Here is a 20,703-nt window from a genome sequence, read left to right as displayed (position 1 = left end):
GACAAAAGAGAGGGAAACAAAACCATGAAGCAGAAGCAAAAGGGGCAATTCAAAAGAGAGAGCAGGATATTGAAAGCATAAGGGAGACAATTGGTTTTGGATTAAGAGGGGCTTTGAGATAGCAGTAAGAACTAAGCACACCACAGTAAGGAGAAGTAGCAAATAGTGAAATTGAAACAGGAACACAAAAGCAATCCAGGAGTGGTTAGCAATATAAGATGGTACACAAATAAGGAAATATGAATATAACTGTAAAGGAAGCTAGCAGAAAATCAAAACACACCAAAAAAAACCAACCCAGCAACATAAGGGGAAAAACACCCACTCTAATTAAAGTACTGCAAGTACTGTTATATGGCAACTTCTGTTTATTCTGTCAAAATAAATTCCACGGCATTTTTCCTCTTTTGGCTTCCTTCTGTACATCATTAGCTTCCTACTTTTAGCCTTTAACTCTTCCTATTAGCCTAATTTTCTACTGTAAACCCAAAGGAAATGAAATAATTTCCCAGATTTAGTCAGTTTTTCTCAAATATTTGTATGCCATTTAGAAAGCTTTTAAACACACTGAAAAAAAAGCTGATTCATTTGGCAAAAGAGCGTAACACATTCTTCCTGTGCACTGAACTCAGTTCACTTGCCAGGTAACATCTGTAGTGAACACACAGCAAACAAGTAACCATTTCTACTACAAATATTGCAAAATAAGGCTGAATAATGGTAAACTATTCCACTTAAATGCATTAACAATGTCAGTTTGCCAAAGTACAATAAAAACCACATCTTATTCAACCACTAGAACTTAAACACAGAAAAAACCCTTCACCTGATTATACCCACAGCTGTGCTGATATGCTCTATATAGGATTATATTAATCTCTCATATTTTTAATACTTCCAACTCAATATATCAACAAATGACATATGGTTTTTAGGGGTTTTTTTTACAGTAATCTAGTTAGTATAGAAATCAAAATTATCTCCTCAGTAGATTTATATTTTCAATGCTAGACATCTCAAAATTGATTAGTTTTTATTTTACCCATATCTACAATGCTGTAAAGTGCAAGTACTTGACATGCACTCCCTCATGCTTTAGAAATGCCAATGTTGAAAGGTTAAAAGCAATTATCTATTCAATTTTCTGCTTATTCAAACTATACAGAATCTTAAAAATACACATATCTAATTTCAAGTGATAAACACAAGAAGAATAAATTAATTCCATTTCCTTGATTTTCTCTACTGAGACTCTGCTGTGAAAATGTTAAAAGTGCTAATTACATGGCTGTTTCCAAAGGACTAAGCCAGTTCACCATGACCTTTAACATGCAATTGATTAGGAAGTTTATATTCATTCTTGTCAGGGTGTTCCAGAAATACAGACAGTTTAAGCACTTCAGCTTAGGTTAAACCACCAAGCATCAGACAAATAAAGGAATAAATAGTAGCTTATCTTCAGCAACAGGAACTTTAAATGATGTGAGATGGGGAAGGTTTTCAACTCTCAAGCAAAGCTGAGGCTCAGTCAAGGTGTTCCTCTCTTTGCAAGCAGTGCAGGCATTTGCACCTCCAAAAATGCAGCCATGCACTGCCACAGTGCACAGCAAAGGGAGAGCTCCAAGGCAAGAGAGCACGTTTATAGCAAGCTCTACATATCAGAATAGCCTTTGGAAAATCACTGTGACAGCCACAATGTAAAGCGCTGTGTGAAACCAGCACACTGACATTTGTAAAGTGACAGGAGGCATGAAGGTCTCCTCTCTGACTTTCACAAAAATCACAGTCTGCGACTTGAGCTCAAAACTCCACCTCACTGCACTGAAGGAGAGCTCCAAGCTTACCTGCATTACCTTCTGCTGAATCTCCTCTAGCTGTGTGCGCTTGCTTCGCTGCCTACAAACCTCCTGGTAGCGGGTGTACTGCTCTCTGAGGGAGTCCAACAGCTTCATGACCTGCGGCTGAGCCAGCAGCTCATCATCCATTGGAGACCAGGAGACGCCTCCGTCGGACCCATTGAACCGCCGCTGCTGTAACTCAGAGAGCAACTCGTGACCTTCAGGAATACACAGAATGATGTGGTTATTCTAGATTCAAAGACATAACCCATAAAAATAGCAGTAAGATTGCCTGCTTTTAAACCATCAGCAGTGCATTTCTGCAGCTAAATGATCTTTCATCCATTGGGCACATTTAATGATACAATTTCATGCAGAGCTTTGGTTGCAGTTTGTGGGGCTGCATCAATCAGTCATAAAACAGAAGAAAAGAAATGTGGTATATAAAGGAGATACTGTGACTAACATTCAAATTGACAATAGCATTGATTAATGTAAGGAAAATTGAAAGTACAGTCCTGAGTCTGAAACAACTCTCAAGTATTCTGATTCACTTCAAAATGGTGAGTAGCATCCAAAGTATTTCTCTCAAACAATTCATGTTCATATATTGAATGAATGCTCTGGAGGCACTAAACATCTGACTATATAATTTCTGTTGTCTTTCAGGATTTTTATAGAAAGTACAACTCCTTCACAGAGAGTGTGAAGCTGAATAATAACTATAATAAATGTTTTCAGTATTCTGTTCTCACCTGTCTTGCCCTTTGTGCTCTTAAGCATCAATGTACACACTCTCTAGAATACAATGACTTTCATATACACAAAAATAGTATGTTTTGAGCATTTAATCTTTTGCTTAAAGTGTTTGAAGAATGTTATTGTTGTGTTAAAGTTCTCAGTATGTAAACACAACACTACAAGTAAATCCAGACCATTGATTTGTTCCTCAAAAGCTCAGTGAAACAGTTAAAATAACACAGTGTTGGGTCACTGAAGAGATGTTAGTGTGAAAGGGAAACTAGCAGTTGGAAATCATTAGTTCTGCAGGTCTTAAACACAATAGTTCACTGGAATAAAAAACCTACTACTTGAGTAATAGTAATACTTCAAGGAAAAGGCAGAAACAAAAGACTAAATTCAACTGCTATTATTGAGACATTCAAAATGCCAAGGGCGCTTTGAAGATTGCAGCAAACAACTTTAAATTACTCGGCATATATTACTATGAAATGGAAATGTCTCAAGAACTCAAACACATTTTGCTGTACTATAGCACAAACATCTTGAATTTCATCTTTGATAACACTCCAGAGATAGGCACAGATAGCTGCAGAGCAAACAGACTTAGGCTTTTACAAGTTTGTTCTATTGGGGTAATTTTGAAATGTTATTGTATTGTTTCAGCAGCAAAGGATCATAATTTTTCCAGGTAAAACCACCTTTTTGAACTAAGTTCTAATCAAATTCTATGAACCACAGATCCATATATATGGATTTGGAGCTTGTGAAAAGAACAGTACCTGCAGTTATGGAAGACAGAAGTCTTATCTAAACCCGCTGTTCACAACTGTCCTTAGGAGATAAGAATTTAATTGGGGAGAGTTTATTCGTGCTTTTTCTCAGCCTTTCAGTACAGTGACTCTAACAGAGAAAGGCTGACTCCTAAAACACCCATGATTTAGCCACAGAATATGCTGAATTGGAAAGGAGCCATAAGGACCATCCAGTCCCATGGAAGCTATGAGACTTCATACCACCAAAAAAAAATTCATTACCAGAATTAAGAATACAGAGAATGCATATAAAGCTAATGGGCTAAGGAGCCATCTGCTTACACAAAATTGAAGTGTTGTTTTGTCCAAATATCTTTACTATTAGACAAGGATACACAATTAGGCTAAAATCTAGTGACACTGTCTACAGACACTTCAAAGACCAGAGTAAGAAAGAATTGTTTCACATTTTTACTCAAACCAGTATTATCCCACATCTAGATAAGCTGAATTTTTACATAAAGGGCACATAAAGCCACTGTGATAAGTATTTCATGTGATTCACACATTAGTTTATAGGAGGCTACAAGGTAAAAATTCTAAGCACTCAGACTCTGATCACCACCTAACACTATGCATTACTTGTTCCATAAAGACACAAAAAAAAATCCAGTCCAAATCAATAGACCATTATACTTTATTGCAAATAGGAAATTAACCCTAAACCAAACAAGTTCAAGAATTCCAAATCATTTAATGCTGAATGGAGAGTCCAAGAAGCTTCACTTTTCTGACAGATGATCATCTCTGAACTACACTGATGCAAATTGTCAGAATTGTGCAGCAAAATGCTTTCTGTATGGTAACCATTTAGTGGCTACTGAGATGAATCCTTTCTATAAGGCAAATATATTGACATCAGCAAGAAACAAAGCATTCCCAAAGTTATGGTAATATTGTAAAGACGTTAGTGGGATTATAGAAAAAGTATTTAGAAAGACATGTTTGGAGTTCTTCCATTTCTTAACATCACTTTTTTTAACCCAAAGATTACAGCAGTCAAGAAGCTTGTTACATTGTGAAGATAGGTAAGATAACAACTGTGCCCTCTGTCCTTCCACTTGGGTCCTAAAATGAACTATGTCACTTTACTGATCAACATTCAAATTTTTAAACTTACTATACCTGTCTGCAATACCGTCTCAGGATCAACTGATGGAAGGAAGTTCAAATCTATTGATCTTGGAAAAAAAAAAGAAAAAATTAAAATTTGTATTACAGTAGCACTAAAAACTTCAGCTAAAGCTGGAACTACCTAAGAGTCTTAAAAGACTAGAGTTTTTTCTCAGTTAGTGAAGTCCTCACTTTTTCAACTCATTAAATTGAAACACCAGTGGAGGTGCATGTAATCAGTCGAATGAGCATCCATCTATACACACACTCGCATACTTTTCAGTCTACATTATAAAGGTTTAGAATTTCTTTACACATTTCAAGGTATTTAAGGAGTATCATTTTTCCAGTATTTTTCTGAAATTCAAATGAAATTTTATAGTCCAAAAGCACTGATTTCAAAAAGTGAATAACATACCTCTCTCTCTCTTGTTGAGTTCCTTTATCACTTCCATTGTTAATTAGAGCAAGCTCATCCAACAAAGATGTTGATTCTTTAGTGAACTTTTCAAATACCTAAATAAGAGGAGGGTTTTAATTTAAGGAATAATTTTAGCTAGCTGAAGGCATCACTGCAAATTTATTCAGTAGTTCCATTAGTATACTTCAGTCTCTATATGGTGTAATTATTTCCCAGCCTTGCAATGGTAGGGAGGAAACAACAGAAAACAGTTTTGTTCATAAAACCCTTAAGAGCATTAAGATTCTTTAGGGAGACAGTAAATATTACACTGACTATAATGAATACTGAAAAAAAAATCAAGATATTTGCAAAACCTATAAGATCTTTGGGACATATTTATCTGCATCTTAATTTAAGCCTTTAATAATGCCAGAGAATCAAGGCATGTTGCACAACTACTGGCCAGCTTACTTTGAATGATTAAAATAATTTTGTAAAGATTCCAGATTCTACTCACTATTCAAATGGACCATATTGTAATGAATAAAAGAAAAATGTATTGTATTATATCATATAGAAAGATTACATAGAATAAAATACCCTCATCAGTTTCATTGAACTCAGGGGCTTCTGATCTCAGATAACACCTGTACAGTCAAGACACTGTGCAGTGTTCAGACAATTCCTCTGTAATGACTTCTGAGGGTTGGTTTTGCTTCAACAGAGCTGAGAACGACTGGGTGCCTTACATGACATGCACAGTAACTTTCAGGTATTTTTGCTGTTATTAAATTATTAATCAATAGCTTGCCAATGAACTTTCCTTAACTTATCTAGGACGACTTAAAATTTCAGAGGAAAGCAGGTGCAGTTGCAACACACCTGGAGATCCCAACCTGAGATCCTAGATGGAGACACACATTTTCAGAACAGATTACACAGGAAGGGAACATGCTGTGTCAATGAAGATTTAATATTGTTTTGAAAATTCTATTTAAATAACTGAAAAGCAAGTATTGATGAAGAAAAGATTAAGAATGTTCTGGAGAGCTATGTACACCAACAGTTGCTTAAAAAATTTGTGCTGATTACATTTGTGCTGATTAATAATTAAAGGGTGTAGTTGCTCCTGGACATTTACTGCTTCTTGGTCTGCTGGGGGAACTGCATTGACAGAGGTTTTGGTATAGGACAGGTTAAAACCACAGGAACCAAGAACTAAGAGATAACCCAGGAGGATCTGCAGAGTCCAGGTGTTCTCCTTGTTTTGATCTTCTCCTACAGCAGCCAATTTCCCTTTATAGCAACCATACCATAGACTCAGGCTCTTCTAGAGTTAGTGTTACTAAAAGAGCTTCATTAAGGAAATGGTTGCTCAACAAATTGATGGCATTAGCTTCATCATCCCTTGAGTAAAGGCAGTATTACTTATCACAAGACTATTCATGTAAATGAACTGCTCAACTACACATGTGACCATTTCTTACGTGCTTTGCAGTTCCTACACAAATAAGAATTTCAGAGCTCAAGAAAGAGACATTAAAAACCCCCAAACCCCAAAACACAGATAACTAACCAGCCTCTTATTCAACCAATCCATGTGATCATAGGTGAGAGTTCCTCCAAAATCTTCTGTTAGTTGGCACGGTTCTATATATCGTGTCAGCTTGTTAGCTGATACTAAAATAACCTGCAACAATAAAAGAGGTCACTTGTAGGTAATTCTCATACTTTCCTTAAGTATCTGAGAAATGTGCCTTGAGCAGATCTTTCTGTGAGTCATATTTTAGTGCTAAATGTTTAAATGAAATCTGGCTGTTTGCAATTAATGTGGGTCTCAACCAGACAGGCAATTCTGACATGCAGTGGATGCCTCATGCATAATCCTATAAATGCATCATCTCTAACATCTTGTCTATTTACAGTGGGAAAAACCAATGTGCTCCCTGGATATCCCTTTTCCTGCTGGGAGCTGATACTTTGTGATTAAGTCATATATCACACCATCTATTTCTAGTGAATATAGTAGAAGGCTATCATACTGCAAAGCACTCAGTATTTTTACCTCTCTCTGACAATACTTTCAGTCCCAGAGGTGAGTTTGTACCATAAAAGTTAAGTGCCTGCATTTACTGTGCAAATATGCTCAGCAAAAGTTGGATCAATCATACTCTTTCCATGAGTAGTCAAAAATTCAAATCTTAGTATACTTAAAAGCCTGAGTTGTTCACCCAGGAAACAAATCTAGTTCATCAGCTACATCAGGGCATACAGGAAAACACAGGTCCACTGCTAGGTGGAAAACTAAATTCTTGCCTTCATTTCTGCATTCTAGAGGCTCCTGAATGAGCCTTATTCATGTAAGCCTAAACCAAAAGTTGGCAGCACAGCTTGCTTTGATGAATGATATCTAAGCCTGGAATAGCTCCTGTGGAAAAAAACCAAAAACAACCCCTCTATTGAAGCAGGCATATTGGGAATATATAACCAGAAATAAAAGAAAAAAGAAAATAAAATTTCCATAACCCATCAAATCATCCACATATTCTTGCAGGGCACAAGAATATGTGGAAAGAGCTAACTAGAAAGAGACTTCTATTCCAGTTCCATTTCCCTGCAGATACTGAAACTACAGAATTCAGAGTAGCTCCAAACAAATGGTCTATTATTGCAGAAGAAAACCTTTCAGCAACATCCAAATATAAACTATTGTCCTGTATTCTTAATGGTACATAGCTGCTGTAAATGGAATTGGCTAGTAGTTTCTTTAGGTAATGCCAGTAACCAGCCCAAACCCCAGAGGATTCTACATCCAAGAAAGAAGAAAAAAATAAGCCTTTGTTCTTCCTTCTTTTGGCACATGTAATAGTTTAGGTAATTTTTAACATTCATCTCTGAGTTCATTAAAATAAAGAAAACTAATTTTGGTATGGACATTCTGGTATAGGAACTAAAGCAAACAGGGCAGCTGCTTCTCATTACTGTAATAAAAGTTCTGAAAAGACCCAAATAGCATGACAAAATAGATGGACTGCATTGAGACCACTTATTTGAGATTTTTTTAACTGAGATGTTTCAGGAAGGAGAGAGGGCAAGGGATAGCTCTCATAAACTTCCACTAGGAAGGTGTTTGTTTAAAATAAAAAAATTCTGAAAGAGCAAAGCCTGCACAAAAAAAAAAGTTAGCCATGTGAAAAATAATCTTCTGACAAAAAATAAACACCCAGAAAAGAGATTTGATTGAACCCCAAATTTTGTACATCTTATTAGAAAAACTCTGAAAAATAAAACTTCCACCTTATTAATAAACCTTGTTGTAACTTAAAGCATTATTCCCAAACCCATTCATTCTCTAGGTTTCTCATTTAAGAAACACTTCTTTCTTAAACTGTTTATTGACTGTTCACTGGGCTAGCTGCTAAAATCCTGTGTGAACTTTTCACAATATAAACGAACATTTGAATTTTTGACTAGGTTGTGGCAGAAATGACGGCTCCTGAACAGAACTTAGCTCTTGCTCTAAACCTGAAGTAGTAGCAATGCTAACCTAACATCCTCTATATGCTTTAAATTAATAAATCAGCTACTATAGATTAATAGCCCATAAGTACATGGACCAAGAGCCAAAGAAGAAAAAAAATGTTGAAAAATGCAATGTGGACAGTGAGAAGACACTTCACTTTTACAGATCAGAATTCTACTTCAAGCTCAGCAAACTTCTGCTGTCAGGTTTCCAGAATGTTTCAAAATCCAAAGAGAGTAATTATATTTGACCTTTTGTGAAAATAGATGTCAAAATACCACATCCTAGAAAACGGTGTCCCTTATGAGTTAGTCTTTCACTCTTGCTTTTGAATGTCACCCTTCAAAGTATTACCACAGGTAGAGATAAGGTAATTTACAGCCATAAAAACAGAAACAACCCTGTTTGCCTGCAAATGAAATGATTTTTTGTTTTCCTTTATTTCCCAAGTCAAACTATGTTGACTCCAGAAAAGAGGGGGGAAAAAAAGCAGCTTTCATAATCCAAAGTAAAAGCCTTTGGACAGCAGATTATAGCTGGATGTTAATATGAAGAGCTTAAATTTCCCAAGGGAGAAACAAGTAGATCTGGACAGATGGTAAAACAGGGAAAAAAAAGTATAAATTATTGAATCCTTTAATCTTTGCTTCCCTTCCCACTTGATCCACCCACTTCTGACAACAGGGACAGCTAATAAGCTCACAGTGGCAGTAGGTTTCAAACGTGTCCTGTTTGCTACTGACCACAGTCATGGAATCATCATCTGCACTCAGCTCTTTTTAAAACCCAGAGGAGTGCTAGCAGCTCTCATCCTTGCTCTACTCTAGTCAGCAAACTTGATCTGTACAATATTGGCCTGCTAAATCCCTGTGAAAGCCTTTAAAGATATAGCTCAGAACAGGGCTTTGGGAAAAGTACAAGTGCTGTATATTTTAATAAAATCAAAACAACCTTTGTAAAAATTGTCAAGCAAAAAAAGAAAGACAAAGCTAAAAACATGGACTGCAAAGTCTCGTGCCTTAAGTGCAAAATTCTATTTCTCAGCAGTGAAAATAGATTATTTTGACTCATGCAACATGTATCTTTTGTAATAAAAAAGCTTGAAATACTGTTTGCAGTAAGCTGACCTCTCAATGTCATTTGCTGTTTTCTGCAATTTTCACTGATCATCTACAAGGAGACAGAGGCAGAAGTCAAGACGAGAGAGAGAAATTCTAGATATTCAAGAGGACATGTAGAAGTGCTCCCAAAATGTTAAATACATCCATCTGAACTTAATTTCTCTCTTAAGAAATAAAAAAGCTCTTTAATACAAATGTCACAGAGTCAAACCCAGGAGGTACAGAACAGAAGGCTGTAAAATTTCTGTAACAAGGAGCTTTTTTCTGAAGTGTGTAATGTGAGAGCAGCCACACTATTGAATCTGAAAAGTTACTTTCCAAAAGCGAACAATACACATGCCCCTTGAGAATAGAAAATTAAAACAAGAGTAATCTAAATATGATCTTCATTGGCACAGAATACTAAAGCAAAGACTACCTCTTCCTGAGGAGAATAATCCTATTTTTTGATGCCAAATACTATCTCAATCCATTTTTTGAAACACTATTTGATTAAACGCTGAGTAGCATAGGGTATTATTTGTTTAATATGAAGCACTAATCTAAACAAAGATCATTTTATTTCACATTACACCAAGAAATGCTAGGTAAATATTTATCTGGCCAGTGCCATAGAAATCTGTCATACTAGAAACCCAAGAGCAGTTGGCAGAACCTAGATAAACACAAGATGAACTCCACTCCCAGGAACTGCTTCCTTCACTTGTGGTTTACCCACCCACTCACCTTACCCTCCTGAGCTCACAGTAATTAGCACACTTATTTTTACATCCCAGAGAAGAGAAAATAGGCAAAGATTCTGGCATTTTTCAACACACTTTCTTTGGACAGAATTCAGGATGTGACATAAATGAAGGCTTACATGCCCCAACTCCACATAGCCAATTCCCTAATTTACCCAAGAACCCACTGCCTCCCATATTAAAATAGCAACAGAGATGCATACAGATGAAAAGAGATGCAATTAAATAAACAATTTTGACTGGAACTCGCATACAGATGAAAAGAGATGCAATTAAATGACTGGAACTCATATATGTCTTTTTAGGAAAGTCCACAAAAGCTATAAATTCTGGTCTTAAAACACTGAACTGAAAATGGACAAAAATTAGATACTTCCTACAAAGTGTTATTCATTCTTTATTCTGTGGAGCAATACTCTGCTCATTAGCATAATTCTTAAAAGGTAAATTACAGACTTGAGATTTTTCAGAGCAGATGCTGCAGATAAATCATCATGAGAAATTTCTGACACTCTTTACTAGAGAGTTAGAGCTGTCAGCTGCTACAGTAGAAGTGTGAAGCATTTACAACTACTCCGATTTTTTGGACTTCAGGATTATCAATATCCTTATGCTACACACTCCAATTTTTTCAAGTAATTCATAGCAGTTTACCACCCGATTTTTCCATTCTCTTATCTGTTTTTTTTCATGAACTTAATTTTGATTCTCCAAATCCTCAGTGAACTTTTAAAATTTTGCTCCCTGATTTCCACAAGAATAAGAACTGCAAGCACATCCTCTTCTTTCCTGCTCCCGATGAACTGATTTTCAAAGTACTGATCTAGTATCTAAATCAGGCTCAGAGATTATTTTTCTACTAAGTTCCTTAAATCACTGATATGTGCAAAATAACCCCACCAATCGATAGCAAATTTGGCATTGTGTACAAATTTGTACACTTCTTCTATTTTTATGGTAAATTTTTTCTTTCAGTTACACTCATTGCTCTAATAAGAAAATACAACAAATACAACACACTACATCTACTAAAAGAGTGATTTGTGTCACATTACTATGTACAATATATTAACAAAAAACCAAAAAGCACCACCTCCCTACTCTCTAAAACTCAGCAATTTTTATACCCAAATCCTGTTCTTTTAATCTCTTAAAGCATTAACAGTATTAAGTATTTCAGTGTCATATATGCAACATTCAGCTGAAAGACAGCTTTATAACAACTAAGACAACTCTCCTCTTATGAAGCATGGCACAGGACCAGATAAAACTGCTTCAATTAACACATGAACTGATTGCTACTAAGGGAGGAATGAAGCTGCAGAACAAAGTTCTGCTTGAGGACAAATGGGAATTGTCCTGAGGCAGGTCCAAAACCAACATTAATACTAACCAGAAATAAAGATATGAACTTTTACTCAGCTGAATCAGCCCACCTCTTTGTACTTATCCACCCAGTACTGTTTGATCTCAGTTCCCACATTTACTTTCAGTGCTTTGCAACTCATCATCACCACATCTCACTCTGAAGCAGAGGATCTCTGCCTTTGAACAGAAAGGAAGACACTGTGATTAATGGCTTCATATAGGAATAATAAGCAAGGTATTAAGAACGGATCAGGTAGTAGGAAACAGGAGGTAGATGTGATGTCCCATTAGAAATCAGTTACACAGCATTTACTTCAAATAAAATGAAATTAACACCAAAGTGACTAAAAAGATTTCATATTTTAATTACAATGCTTAGTTCATAATTATTTCACTGGCACAAAACCAATCCTGAATTTTCCTAGTAGTTACACAAATCTAACCCACGATCCAAAACATGAGTTGGGTGTTGTTTTTACTGCCAGTAATGCAAAATTATGCAGCTGTAGCTTTGTGCATGACTTGGAGCCTTCCATAGCCTTATCAGTGCTCTGCACTCATATTTGGAAGAGAGGAAAGATATATGTCTGTGACACAAATATTTGGAGCCCAGAGAAGGTGGGTCATTTTTACTGAAATAGCTTTCCTGATTGTAACCAAGTAACAGAAACCAAAAGGTTTGGGTACATAATTTCAGTGGTCAACACCAACAATGCCAACGTGATTATTAGCACAGAACAGGCTTTACAAAATTACTAAGATCACTAAATTAAAGGATTATCATTTAATGACAGCCAAACCTTAAAGTGAAACAAAAAATCCTTTTATTAATCCTTCTCTAGTCATGTAAAACCACCCCTGCTTTGCTGATGTATTTTCTGTAAGCTTTCTGCTTATTTGTCTAAAACTGCTTTCTAGCTGAGTCATGTTAAAGAAAAACCCAGAAAGAATCTTCTAGAAAGACTAACTTCCAAGCTAGCAACACCATCATATATACACTAACTGCTGCTATGTCACATACTTTCATATCATAACTTCAAAGGCTTCCTGAACTTACCCAAGAAGTTTATTTATAGGAGTGTAGCTGGGAAAAGAGAGCCTATATCACACAGTAGGGACTTCTAATGAGGGGCTTTGCCTTTATTACTGCTGCTCTCTGGACTCTGACATTTACCTTATGTTGTGAAAGATCTGAATAAAACTGAAATGCTACAAAACTGAAATTAAAAAACTGAATACTACAAACTTAAGTCACTTCTAACCAGAAGCTCTTATATAATATTTTTGAGTACAGATGGTTAGTTCAGACTCTTTTTAAATTCTCATCTTGGATGTGGCTCCAAACAATATGCTAGTTTATAAAAGTGGGCACCACCACACTCATGTTTTTGATTAAAGACACCGTGACTGAGCTGCATGCTACATGCCAGTTGTAATTCAAACAAGATTGGCTTAAAAAAAAAAAAAAAAGAGTGGAAAGTTTGATGACACAGATATTTTCTAAAAAGACAGGGAAAACTGAGGTTTCCATTAACCTCCCAGACAGAGATAACAAGGGAAGTGCTAACATTAACTCATAGTCTCTCGTACACACTTTGCCTCACAACTCAGAACAGTGTCAGCTTGATTTGGCAAGGGATCTATAACCTGTTCCTGATGTCAAAGAACTCACAAAATGAGAGAAGATGCATGCAATACCAACAAGATATTTGTCAGAATGGTTACAACTGACAGAGTGACATCATACACCATAGATCTCTACAGCCTACTAGAGAAGTCATGAAAAATTTCACACTAAATCCTGTACAACTGTTTCTGACTCAAAACAATACTTATCACAGAGATTTATTGTCTTGCTAAGCAAAGAATAAAATGCCACACATTTATAAGTAAGAATATTCAATGAAGAAAGTCTCATTATAAAAGGAAAAATCTAAAAAGCCACAGTGGTTTGTTAAGGTTATCCACAAATCATCAGGAATACAGCTATTTTAAAGACACTCTAGTTGTCATCCAATTACATCAGTATTTCAGAAACAGTATTTTTGACTGAAGTAGACAAAAGCTCAACATACCTCAAAGCCAAGTCTATCTTTCTCTTTCCAAAAGCAGAAATGTGTAACCTTCTTATCCCAAAATTCATCTGGCTTTACTACACAAACAAGTGACACCTCAGCTGGAACAACATTCTGTAAAACAAATGAAAAATAAATAAAACATTCAAGATTAAACCTGCATTTACCATAGAACTGAATTCCACTTATATTTCATCATTTATACAAGAACGTAAAAATTGCAGACAGAAATTGAAGTCTGCTTCATCTACATCACATATTTGCTCCATACTGCTTCGTAACATTCCACAAGATTTCATAGCAAACAGTGTCAAAACTGAAAAAATATAAACTCTTTATTCCCAGTCCTAAGGACAAACCATTAGTCTTTGTTGTGTTAATACAGAAAAATGAACTATTGGCTAGACTTTATTTCATTTATGGTATTTCATTAAAAAGAAATGTCAAAAACAAAGTTTTCCACCAATGTTCTCTTCTATGAAGAATGAAACAATAATCATAAAGTTAGGCAAAAATTGTGTATTTGTTATCAGATTGCATGTCAAGATTATATCCTTCACTTCTTCAGTACATATTACTTAGACTAAAATAAAAAGGTTGAATATACATATTTCCACATATTAATTCATTAAAATACTATCAGCAAAACATTTCTCAGACTAAACCAATAATTTCATCTACTATATTGATTTTATGATGTCACACTGAATGTAGATCAAGGAACAAAGACTCTTGATTACTCTAAACTCATCAGCTATAGCAATAAGTAAAAGTTGATCTAAGAGTAGTGATATAAAGGTGACACAACCCATGGGATTTCTCTTTAAATACCTAATTTTATTAATAAAAAATTAATTCAAAAGAAGTTAAAGAAATAAGCAACAAAAACCCCCAATTCATTTTTGTAACCATTTTAATGACTATGCAAAACCTATTTACAAGTAGACGATATTCTGAACACACAAGTGTTTTTGAGAACTACAAATGATGAAGCAGACAGAAATCTCATGTGATCTGCACAAGTGATCAACTCACATAGGAAAATCTTTATTGCTTCCTTCTCAAACTCAAGACAAAGATGTGCAACCTATGTTTCTGTAAGCTTTGCAGAGGCAGGATGAGTAATCAACTCACATAGGAAAATCTTTATTGCTTCCTTCTCAAACTCAAGACAGATGTGCAACCCATGTTTCTCTAAGCTTTGCAGAGGCAGGATGAGTGCTGCCAGGAAGGCAGGGAAATAAGAGCCTGGGCAAAGAGCTGACCTTCCCCACTAGCTGCAGCTCCCACTGAACCTCACAACCACTCAGTGGCTGAAGCAAAACCCAGTCAAGATCATAATCTGAACACAAGGGATTCAAACACTCTATTAATAGGAAAACCATCTTAGTCAAGAATAGGTGAAAGACACCTTGACACAGACTTCAAAACCCAGAAGCAACAATGACCCAGCAGGACCAAAAAAAAAAAAGAAATTACTTGTATGTGACACACTTTCTGAGGCTTCACCTAAACCTGAGAGGAAAACTGCTCTGATAAAGAGGAACCATCTGTGCAGTAAGAAAGGTAGTAGTCCAAGTGTTCTAATGTGTTAGAAATGCCGTATCTTACATTTTCTTTGATCACTGAGACCAGAAAATAATCTATACTGTCCACCAGAAATAAGACTACTTGTAAGCCCACAGATCTGAAGAGTTAAAATAATATTTTTTTTTAGATTTTTTTAATTGGAAATTGTCACTTTTCTTCTTCTCCTACTTTTTGAAGCATGCAGAACATAATTTGTGATTGGAATTATGATCCACAACCAAGTCAACTATACCCTATTGCAAAGGAAACCAGGCAGTACAGCATATACTGCATCAAAACCTGCTCAGCTGCAATATCTGTGTGAACTGTAGCCCTGCACACATTCCTACTGCTCAGAGTTGGTGATGCCAGGAGTATATTTGTGTACTTTTTTAACTAAACCTCCATTTCAGAAAAAGGTCTACAATTGTGTATTCTCAGCATGTAAAGAATTTGTCTCTTAAGTGAGCTGTAGCATCTGCTTTTCAGAAAGCAGATGTAGCTGTAGCATTCTCCTTTTCAGAATTTCTTCCTGCTGCACAGAACCACATTTTAAGGAAATTAGTGTCTCTACAATAACACAGCCACTGGCCTCACAACCATAAAACTGATCAGTCAACTATAAATATAGAAATATTTATTTACCTGGAGCATTAACACAACTGTTTTTACCACGTTCCACTGAGATTTTCTGCCATCCACTATCACAGTGAATCCTCGAGCTTTACACTTCTCACTAAAAGAAAAAAAAAACACTTAGAAAAACATAAAATTCACTCTAACAAGTGTCATGTCATGACAACTTTGGATTTCAAGCCTCCTGTAAAAAAAACTGCATAGCTTTTTTTTCCTTATAGAAACCCTGTCTTATAAACCTTAAGTTTACTCATTTATAAAAAACGTTCCAATTTTAATGCTCCAGCATGTTATTAGATATTACAAATTACAATTTTTAAGTAGCACTGAAGTATACCTCATAATTTCTTTAAACTGTAGCAACTTTGAAAAGGCCTCATAACTGTTAACTTGACAAAATCCTCAGAAAAGAGATCAATTTGCAGTGCCATAAGGACAACAAAGGGATGCCAGTTTTTACAAGGAGCATCCAGAAGAGGACAATTACAATTTTTAAGTAGCACTGAAGTATACCTCATAATTTCTTTAAACTGTAGCAACTTTGAAAAGGCCTCATAACTGTTAACTTGACAAAATCCTCAGAAAAGAGATCAATTTGCAGTGCCATAAGGACAACAAAGGGATGCCAGTTTTTACAAGGAGCATCCAGGATTTGCAAGTGAGCCCATGGTCTAAAGTTAGTTACCACACTAGATATCATGTGCCAGATTGAAATTCTTGTGTTGGCAAAGTTATAAGCAAATGAAATCCATGACATTTACGAGAGGTAGGAAAGCATTATGTAATCTTTCCCAAATCTGCAATTATAAAACAAAGCTACTTCTGTGATCTTCTCAGCTGACAAAAAACAAGGCATGCAACAGTAAGCATTATGTTTCACAACAAGAAATTAACTGTTATTTATTTCATTTTTAAGCTGAGCTTCATCAGGTATGGGTGGAAGACAAATTCACTTTGAAGTTTAAAAAAAAAAGGAGGGAAAAAAGGGCACTTTACTATTTAGGAAAAAAATAATTCAACTTGGCTGTTTAAACAGTCTGTGAAAGCTTTTGGTTTTAAGGGACCTCTAAGATCACACATATGATTTTTCTGGAAGCAGTCTGAACATTGAGGCTTCACTAGTGCAATTTGCAATCAAAACCAACTCAAAAGATGCTATTGCTTTGAAGAATAAGGTGAAGAGTGTCATTACAGCATCTTGAGACATAACTTCCTTAGGCTCACTGGAATGGAGCAGTATGAGCATCTGCTCCTCTACTATTAACCCTATTTAAACCCCCAAACCCAACAAAATAGACAACCAATCAAATTGGTTGACCTACTTTCTAGAAGTGACCTACTACTTCTAGAAAGGTTAGCCAATGCAAGTGTTTGTATGCAAGTTAAAATAAAAAGCAAAAAACTTGGTGATTTGAGCCACAATAGAGAGAATACAACAAAGGAAGCAAACTTAGGTATGAACAGACAACATCATAATGTTGCCACTTTTATCCTTCTTCAGTTCTGAACAAACCTCTTCAGAATCTGAGAATTTTAAATACCATCAAAGAAAGGCATAACTGTATACTTCAATACTAGGAATAAGTTGTCTGAAATTTTAGAATGGCTTTACACACATATTCTAAAGAAATTCTACTCAAGACACTGGAAGCAGCTATGCCTCAAATTTTGGACACAGCCAGCAATCCACACTAGACTGCAGATCTCAGTTGTAGTTACATCATATACCACACACAACTGAATTAAAAGTCAAACATATTATGTTACCTTACACACAGAACTTGGGGAAAAAAGTACTATGCATCTGGACAGCTATCTGGGTTCGGGACAATACCCCTCACCTCAGCCCTATTTTCCCCAAACACTGCTCAGCAAGTCTTTCCAGAACAAAAAAAGAGACGTGTTTAGGCCAAAGTTTGCACTTCCCACTGAAAAACAACATGTGAACCAAAATGACAATGATTTTTCCATACTGCCACCATAGAAGGGAGGTAATTTTTTCCACAACTGACCCAGAGCATTACATGTGGGAACACTGACTTCACTTTCAAATAGATTTCCCAGTTTCTACTGAGTACAAAGAGCACTTTAGTTCAGCTTTTAGACAGTTATTGTTACACTAATGTATGTAAAGACATAGATCAGGATGAGACTGTGGAATAATTAATGCTTACTAGAACAAGAATGCCTGCATCTGTTCCACAAATATGGCCAAGTCCTTAAGTCAATGACATGACTTGTGTGGATGACCATTTGGTGTTTCACCACTTCACAAAAGAGAACAAGCTGTTTAAAAAACCCTAAAGCTTAGACAACTAAAACGTTGTGCAGTATATTCATATACCTCCTGAAGTTTTACTTTTAAATAACCTGAATTTATTCTTTGCTTCTGTCTCACCAATCAGGATTTTTAAAATTCTAATCTACCAAAAAAACCCCAACACTGAATCCTTTAAATGTGTTTTATAAACATTTATAGATTAAAACATGCAAAGTACACTGGATATCTTTAGTATGTCACTGTTGCTCTGTTTCCAGAAGAGAGATTTGAAGATACAAAAAACAAACATTCATCTGAGAGGCTCCTTTTCTTTATAAAGCAGTGGCACATGACAGAAAAAAAAATTATTATAAAGATCAATCCCTAGATCTTAAGAAAACAGAAATACAGGTAACTAAGCCAGGATCAAAAACTGTCACTATAAGCTGTCAGTGGCACATGCACAGAACTTGAACAACAATGATTTTACAGCAAGCTATGGATGACAGCATACTCCAGTTGTTAGGCAGCACATTCAAGCAGTACCACAAGCTGCTCACTTCAGAAAAGCTATATTTTTAACTTAGTGCACTTTTAAACTAAAGCCCTAAAAGCTACAAAGCACGTAGCACAGAAAGGACAATGGGCAATGCTGCCCTTGCAAGCTTGGGAGCTTGATTGGAATGGCTCATTAATTTACTTAGCAATTTAAGTGCATTGTCATTAAAAAGAAATTATGAAAAAAGAAAGGAGAACATAAGGACACAAAAGGACACAGACAAGCCTTAGTACATATCCCTTAGCTTATTGGGATGTGTGTTTCTAGCTCAGACAGTATCACATTCTAAACAAACATTTACATAAAATTAATTTGTTAAAGAAGAGCAAATAAAAGTAACAACAATAGAAAGATTCCTTCTAGGGAAAAAACTGGAGGGAAAAAACCAGCTCTGAATGCCTTCCAAATCACCTTGGTATACTTAGAAGATAGTCTAGTGTGACACTCAGCTCATCCATGCTCGTCTGTTCAAGGCATAATGGAATCGTCAAAATGAGGCCACTCCTTCTGTCCTTCCCTCCTGTTTCAGAGAGAAAAAGTAATTACAAAGTTAATGTGATGAGGTTTAAGCAGAACAAATAGTTTGCAGTTAAGTGGTCTCCCAACTTCATCACAAAAGGAATCTTTAAACTTGCTGTGAAAAGCTCAACTGGTATTTCACCTCTCAGTTGCGAAGGTTCATTCACCACACGGATATTTAAGACATCACCAGGACATCAGAGCATAGCCCACATCCACAGCTGCCACAATTTTTGATCTAATACTTTCAATATAAACAACACAAATCAAGTGTTCCAGAAACATTTTGGGGTTTTTTTGCATTTTTACATTATATTATTAAGAAGCATCTCCTAGACGTTCTACACTACCAGCCCATCAGAAACCTAGTCCACTCCCAAGCTGAGCATGACACAGAAGCTCCAACTGGAGCTCCTAGAACTTTCCTTACAATTTAGATATGTGTTTCCAACTGCTTGCCATAATCTTCATCTGCATTTTCAAACCTTTCTGATAAAACTTATACAAACAATATTAGAAACAGTAAATTTTGATATATTATCTATTTTATTAAGGAAAAAAACCCCACAAGCACAACATACTTAAGCACACGTAGGAGTCAATTACTAAACAATCTTCTCTATATTTTAAAAAAAACTGCACAAAGACATCAATAATCACAGGTTTATTTGGGTAAAAATCAAGCTAAGTGAATTCCCATAATCTAAAAAAGAACATCTTTATTCTCCAACTGTTTTTCACATGGCTAAGGCAAGTTATGCTTTTGCTTCATAAAGTTCTTCAGTAGAACTGAAGTTCCATCTGATCAGTAAGAACAACTTTACAGAATAGCAACAGCCATGCAGAAACAAGAAAAGGCACAAGCACAGCAATGCTTGCAGACTCATACACATATGCTGACAATTTGATAAGAATTCTCCCCATCCATGAGGTGCATGCAACATATTGTTACACAACATATGTTAGAATCTTAATTGCAACAGGCCTTTTTTCCTTGTTTCCAAAGCTGTGCAAACACTCTGACTCTGGAGCTTCAAAGATCCACTGATACATAGATATTTTCCACATTTTTGTAAAGGACCTACTATATTCAGTGGTCCATTGCAGTAGTTGTGCTCCCTTTCTTTCCTCTTTTGTTAGAGAATTGTTGCAGGAAAACAGCAACACACTTTTTAATAACTGTATTTCTAAACTGAAGAATTGAAGAGTGGTGCCGTATGAGAAAGGACAAATGGACAGATGCTTCCAGCAGAAACAATCTAAAGCAACAGTTATTTACAGACTGTCCACCCTTCTGTTTTCCAAATGGCAAAAAGCCTAAAAATTGGAGTGAGGAAGCAGAGAAAAAGGGAAAATGCTTGGATTTAAACAGCATTTGCTGAACTGACTAAACAAAGCACAACCTAAATCCCAGAAATAT

At 35.8% G+C, this 20,703-nt stretch overlaps 1 protein-coding gene across 4 annotated transcripts in view; it reads right to left on the bottom strand.

Annotated features, from left to right (window-relative positions):
* SESTD1 (SEC14 and spectrin domain containing 1) overlaps nucleotides 1-20,703 on the bottom strand; it is a 50,384-nt gene that overhangs the window by 16,281 nt on the left and 13,400 nt on the right. For 3 of the 4 annotated variants that reach the window (XM_039696738.1, XM_039696745.1, XM_039696755.1), the window contains 7 exons: nucleotides 19,176-19,284; nucleotides 15,955-16,045; nucleotides 13,741-13,854; nucleotides 6,487-6,600; nucleotides 4,926-5,023; nucleotides 4,520-4,575; nucleotides 1,845-2,056 (listed from right to left, as the gene is read on the bottom strand). In XM_039696738.1, the coding sequence (XP_039552672.1) occupies nucleotides 1,845-2,056; nucleotides 4,520-4,575; nucleotides 4,926-5,023; nucleotides 6,487-6,600; nucleotides 13,741-13,854; nucleotides 15,955-16,045; nucleotides 19,176-19,284 (794 nt within the window). The remainder of the gene's footprint in view (nucleotides 1-1,844; nucleotides 2,057-4,519; nucleotides 4,576-4,925; nucleotides 5,024-6,486; nucleotides 6,601-13,740; nucleotides 13,855-15,954; nucleotides 16,046-19,175; nucleotides 19,285-20,703) is intronic. The other variant, XM_039696765.1, reaches the window with a different exon arrangement.

This window comes from Passer montanus, unplaced genomic scaffold, assembly GCF_014805655.1.
Source record: "Passer montanus isolate IOZ18808 unplaced genomic scaffold, ASM1480565v1 scaffold1, whole genome shotgun sequence".
Classification (NCBI taxonomy): Eukaryota; Metazoa; Chordata; class Aves; order Passeriformes; family Passeridae; genus Passer; species Passer montanus.
The sequence above is the reverse complement of the archived record's forward strand: the minus strand, read 5'-3'. Positions and strand labels throughout refer to the sequence as shown.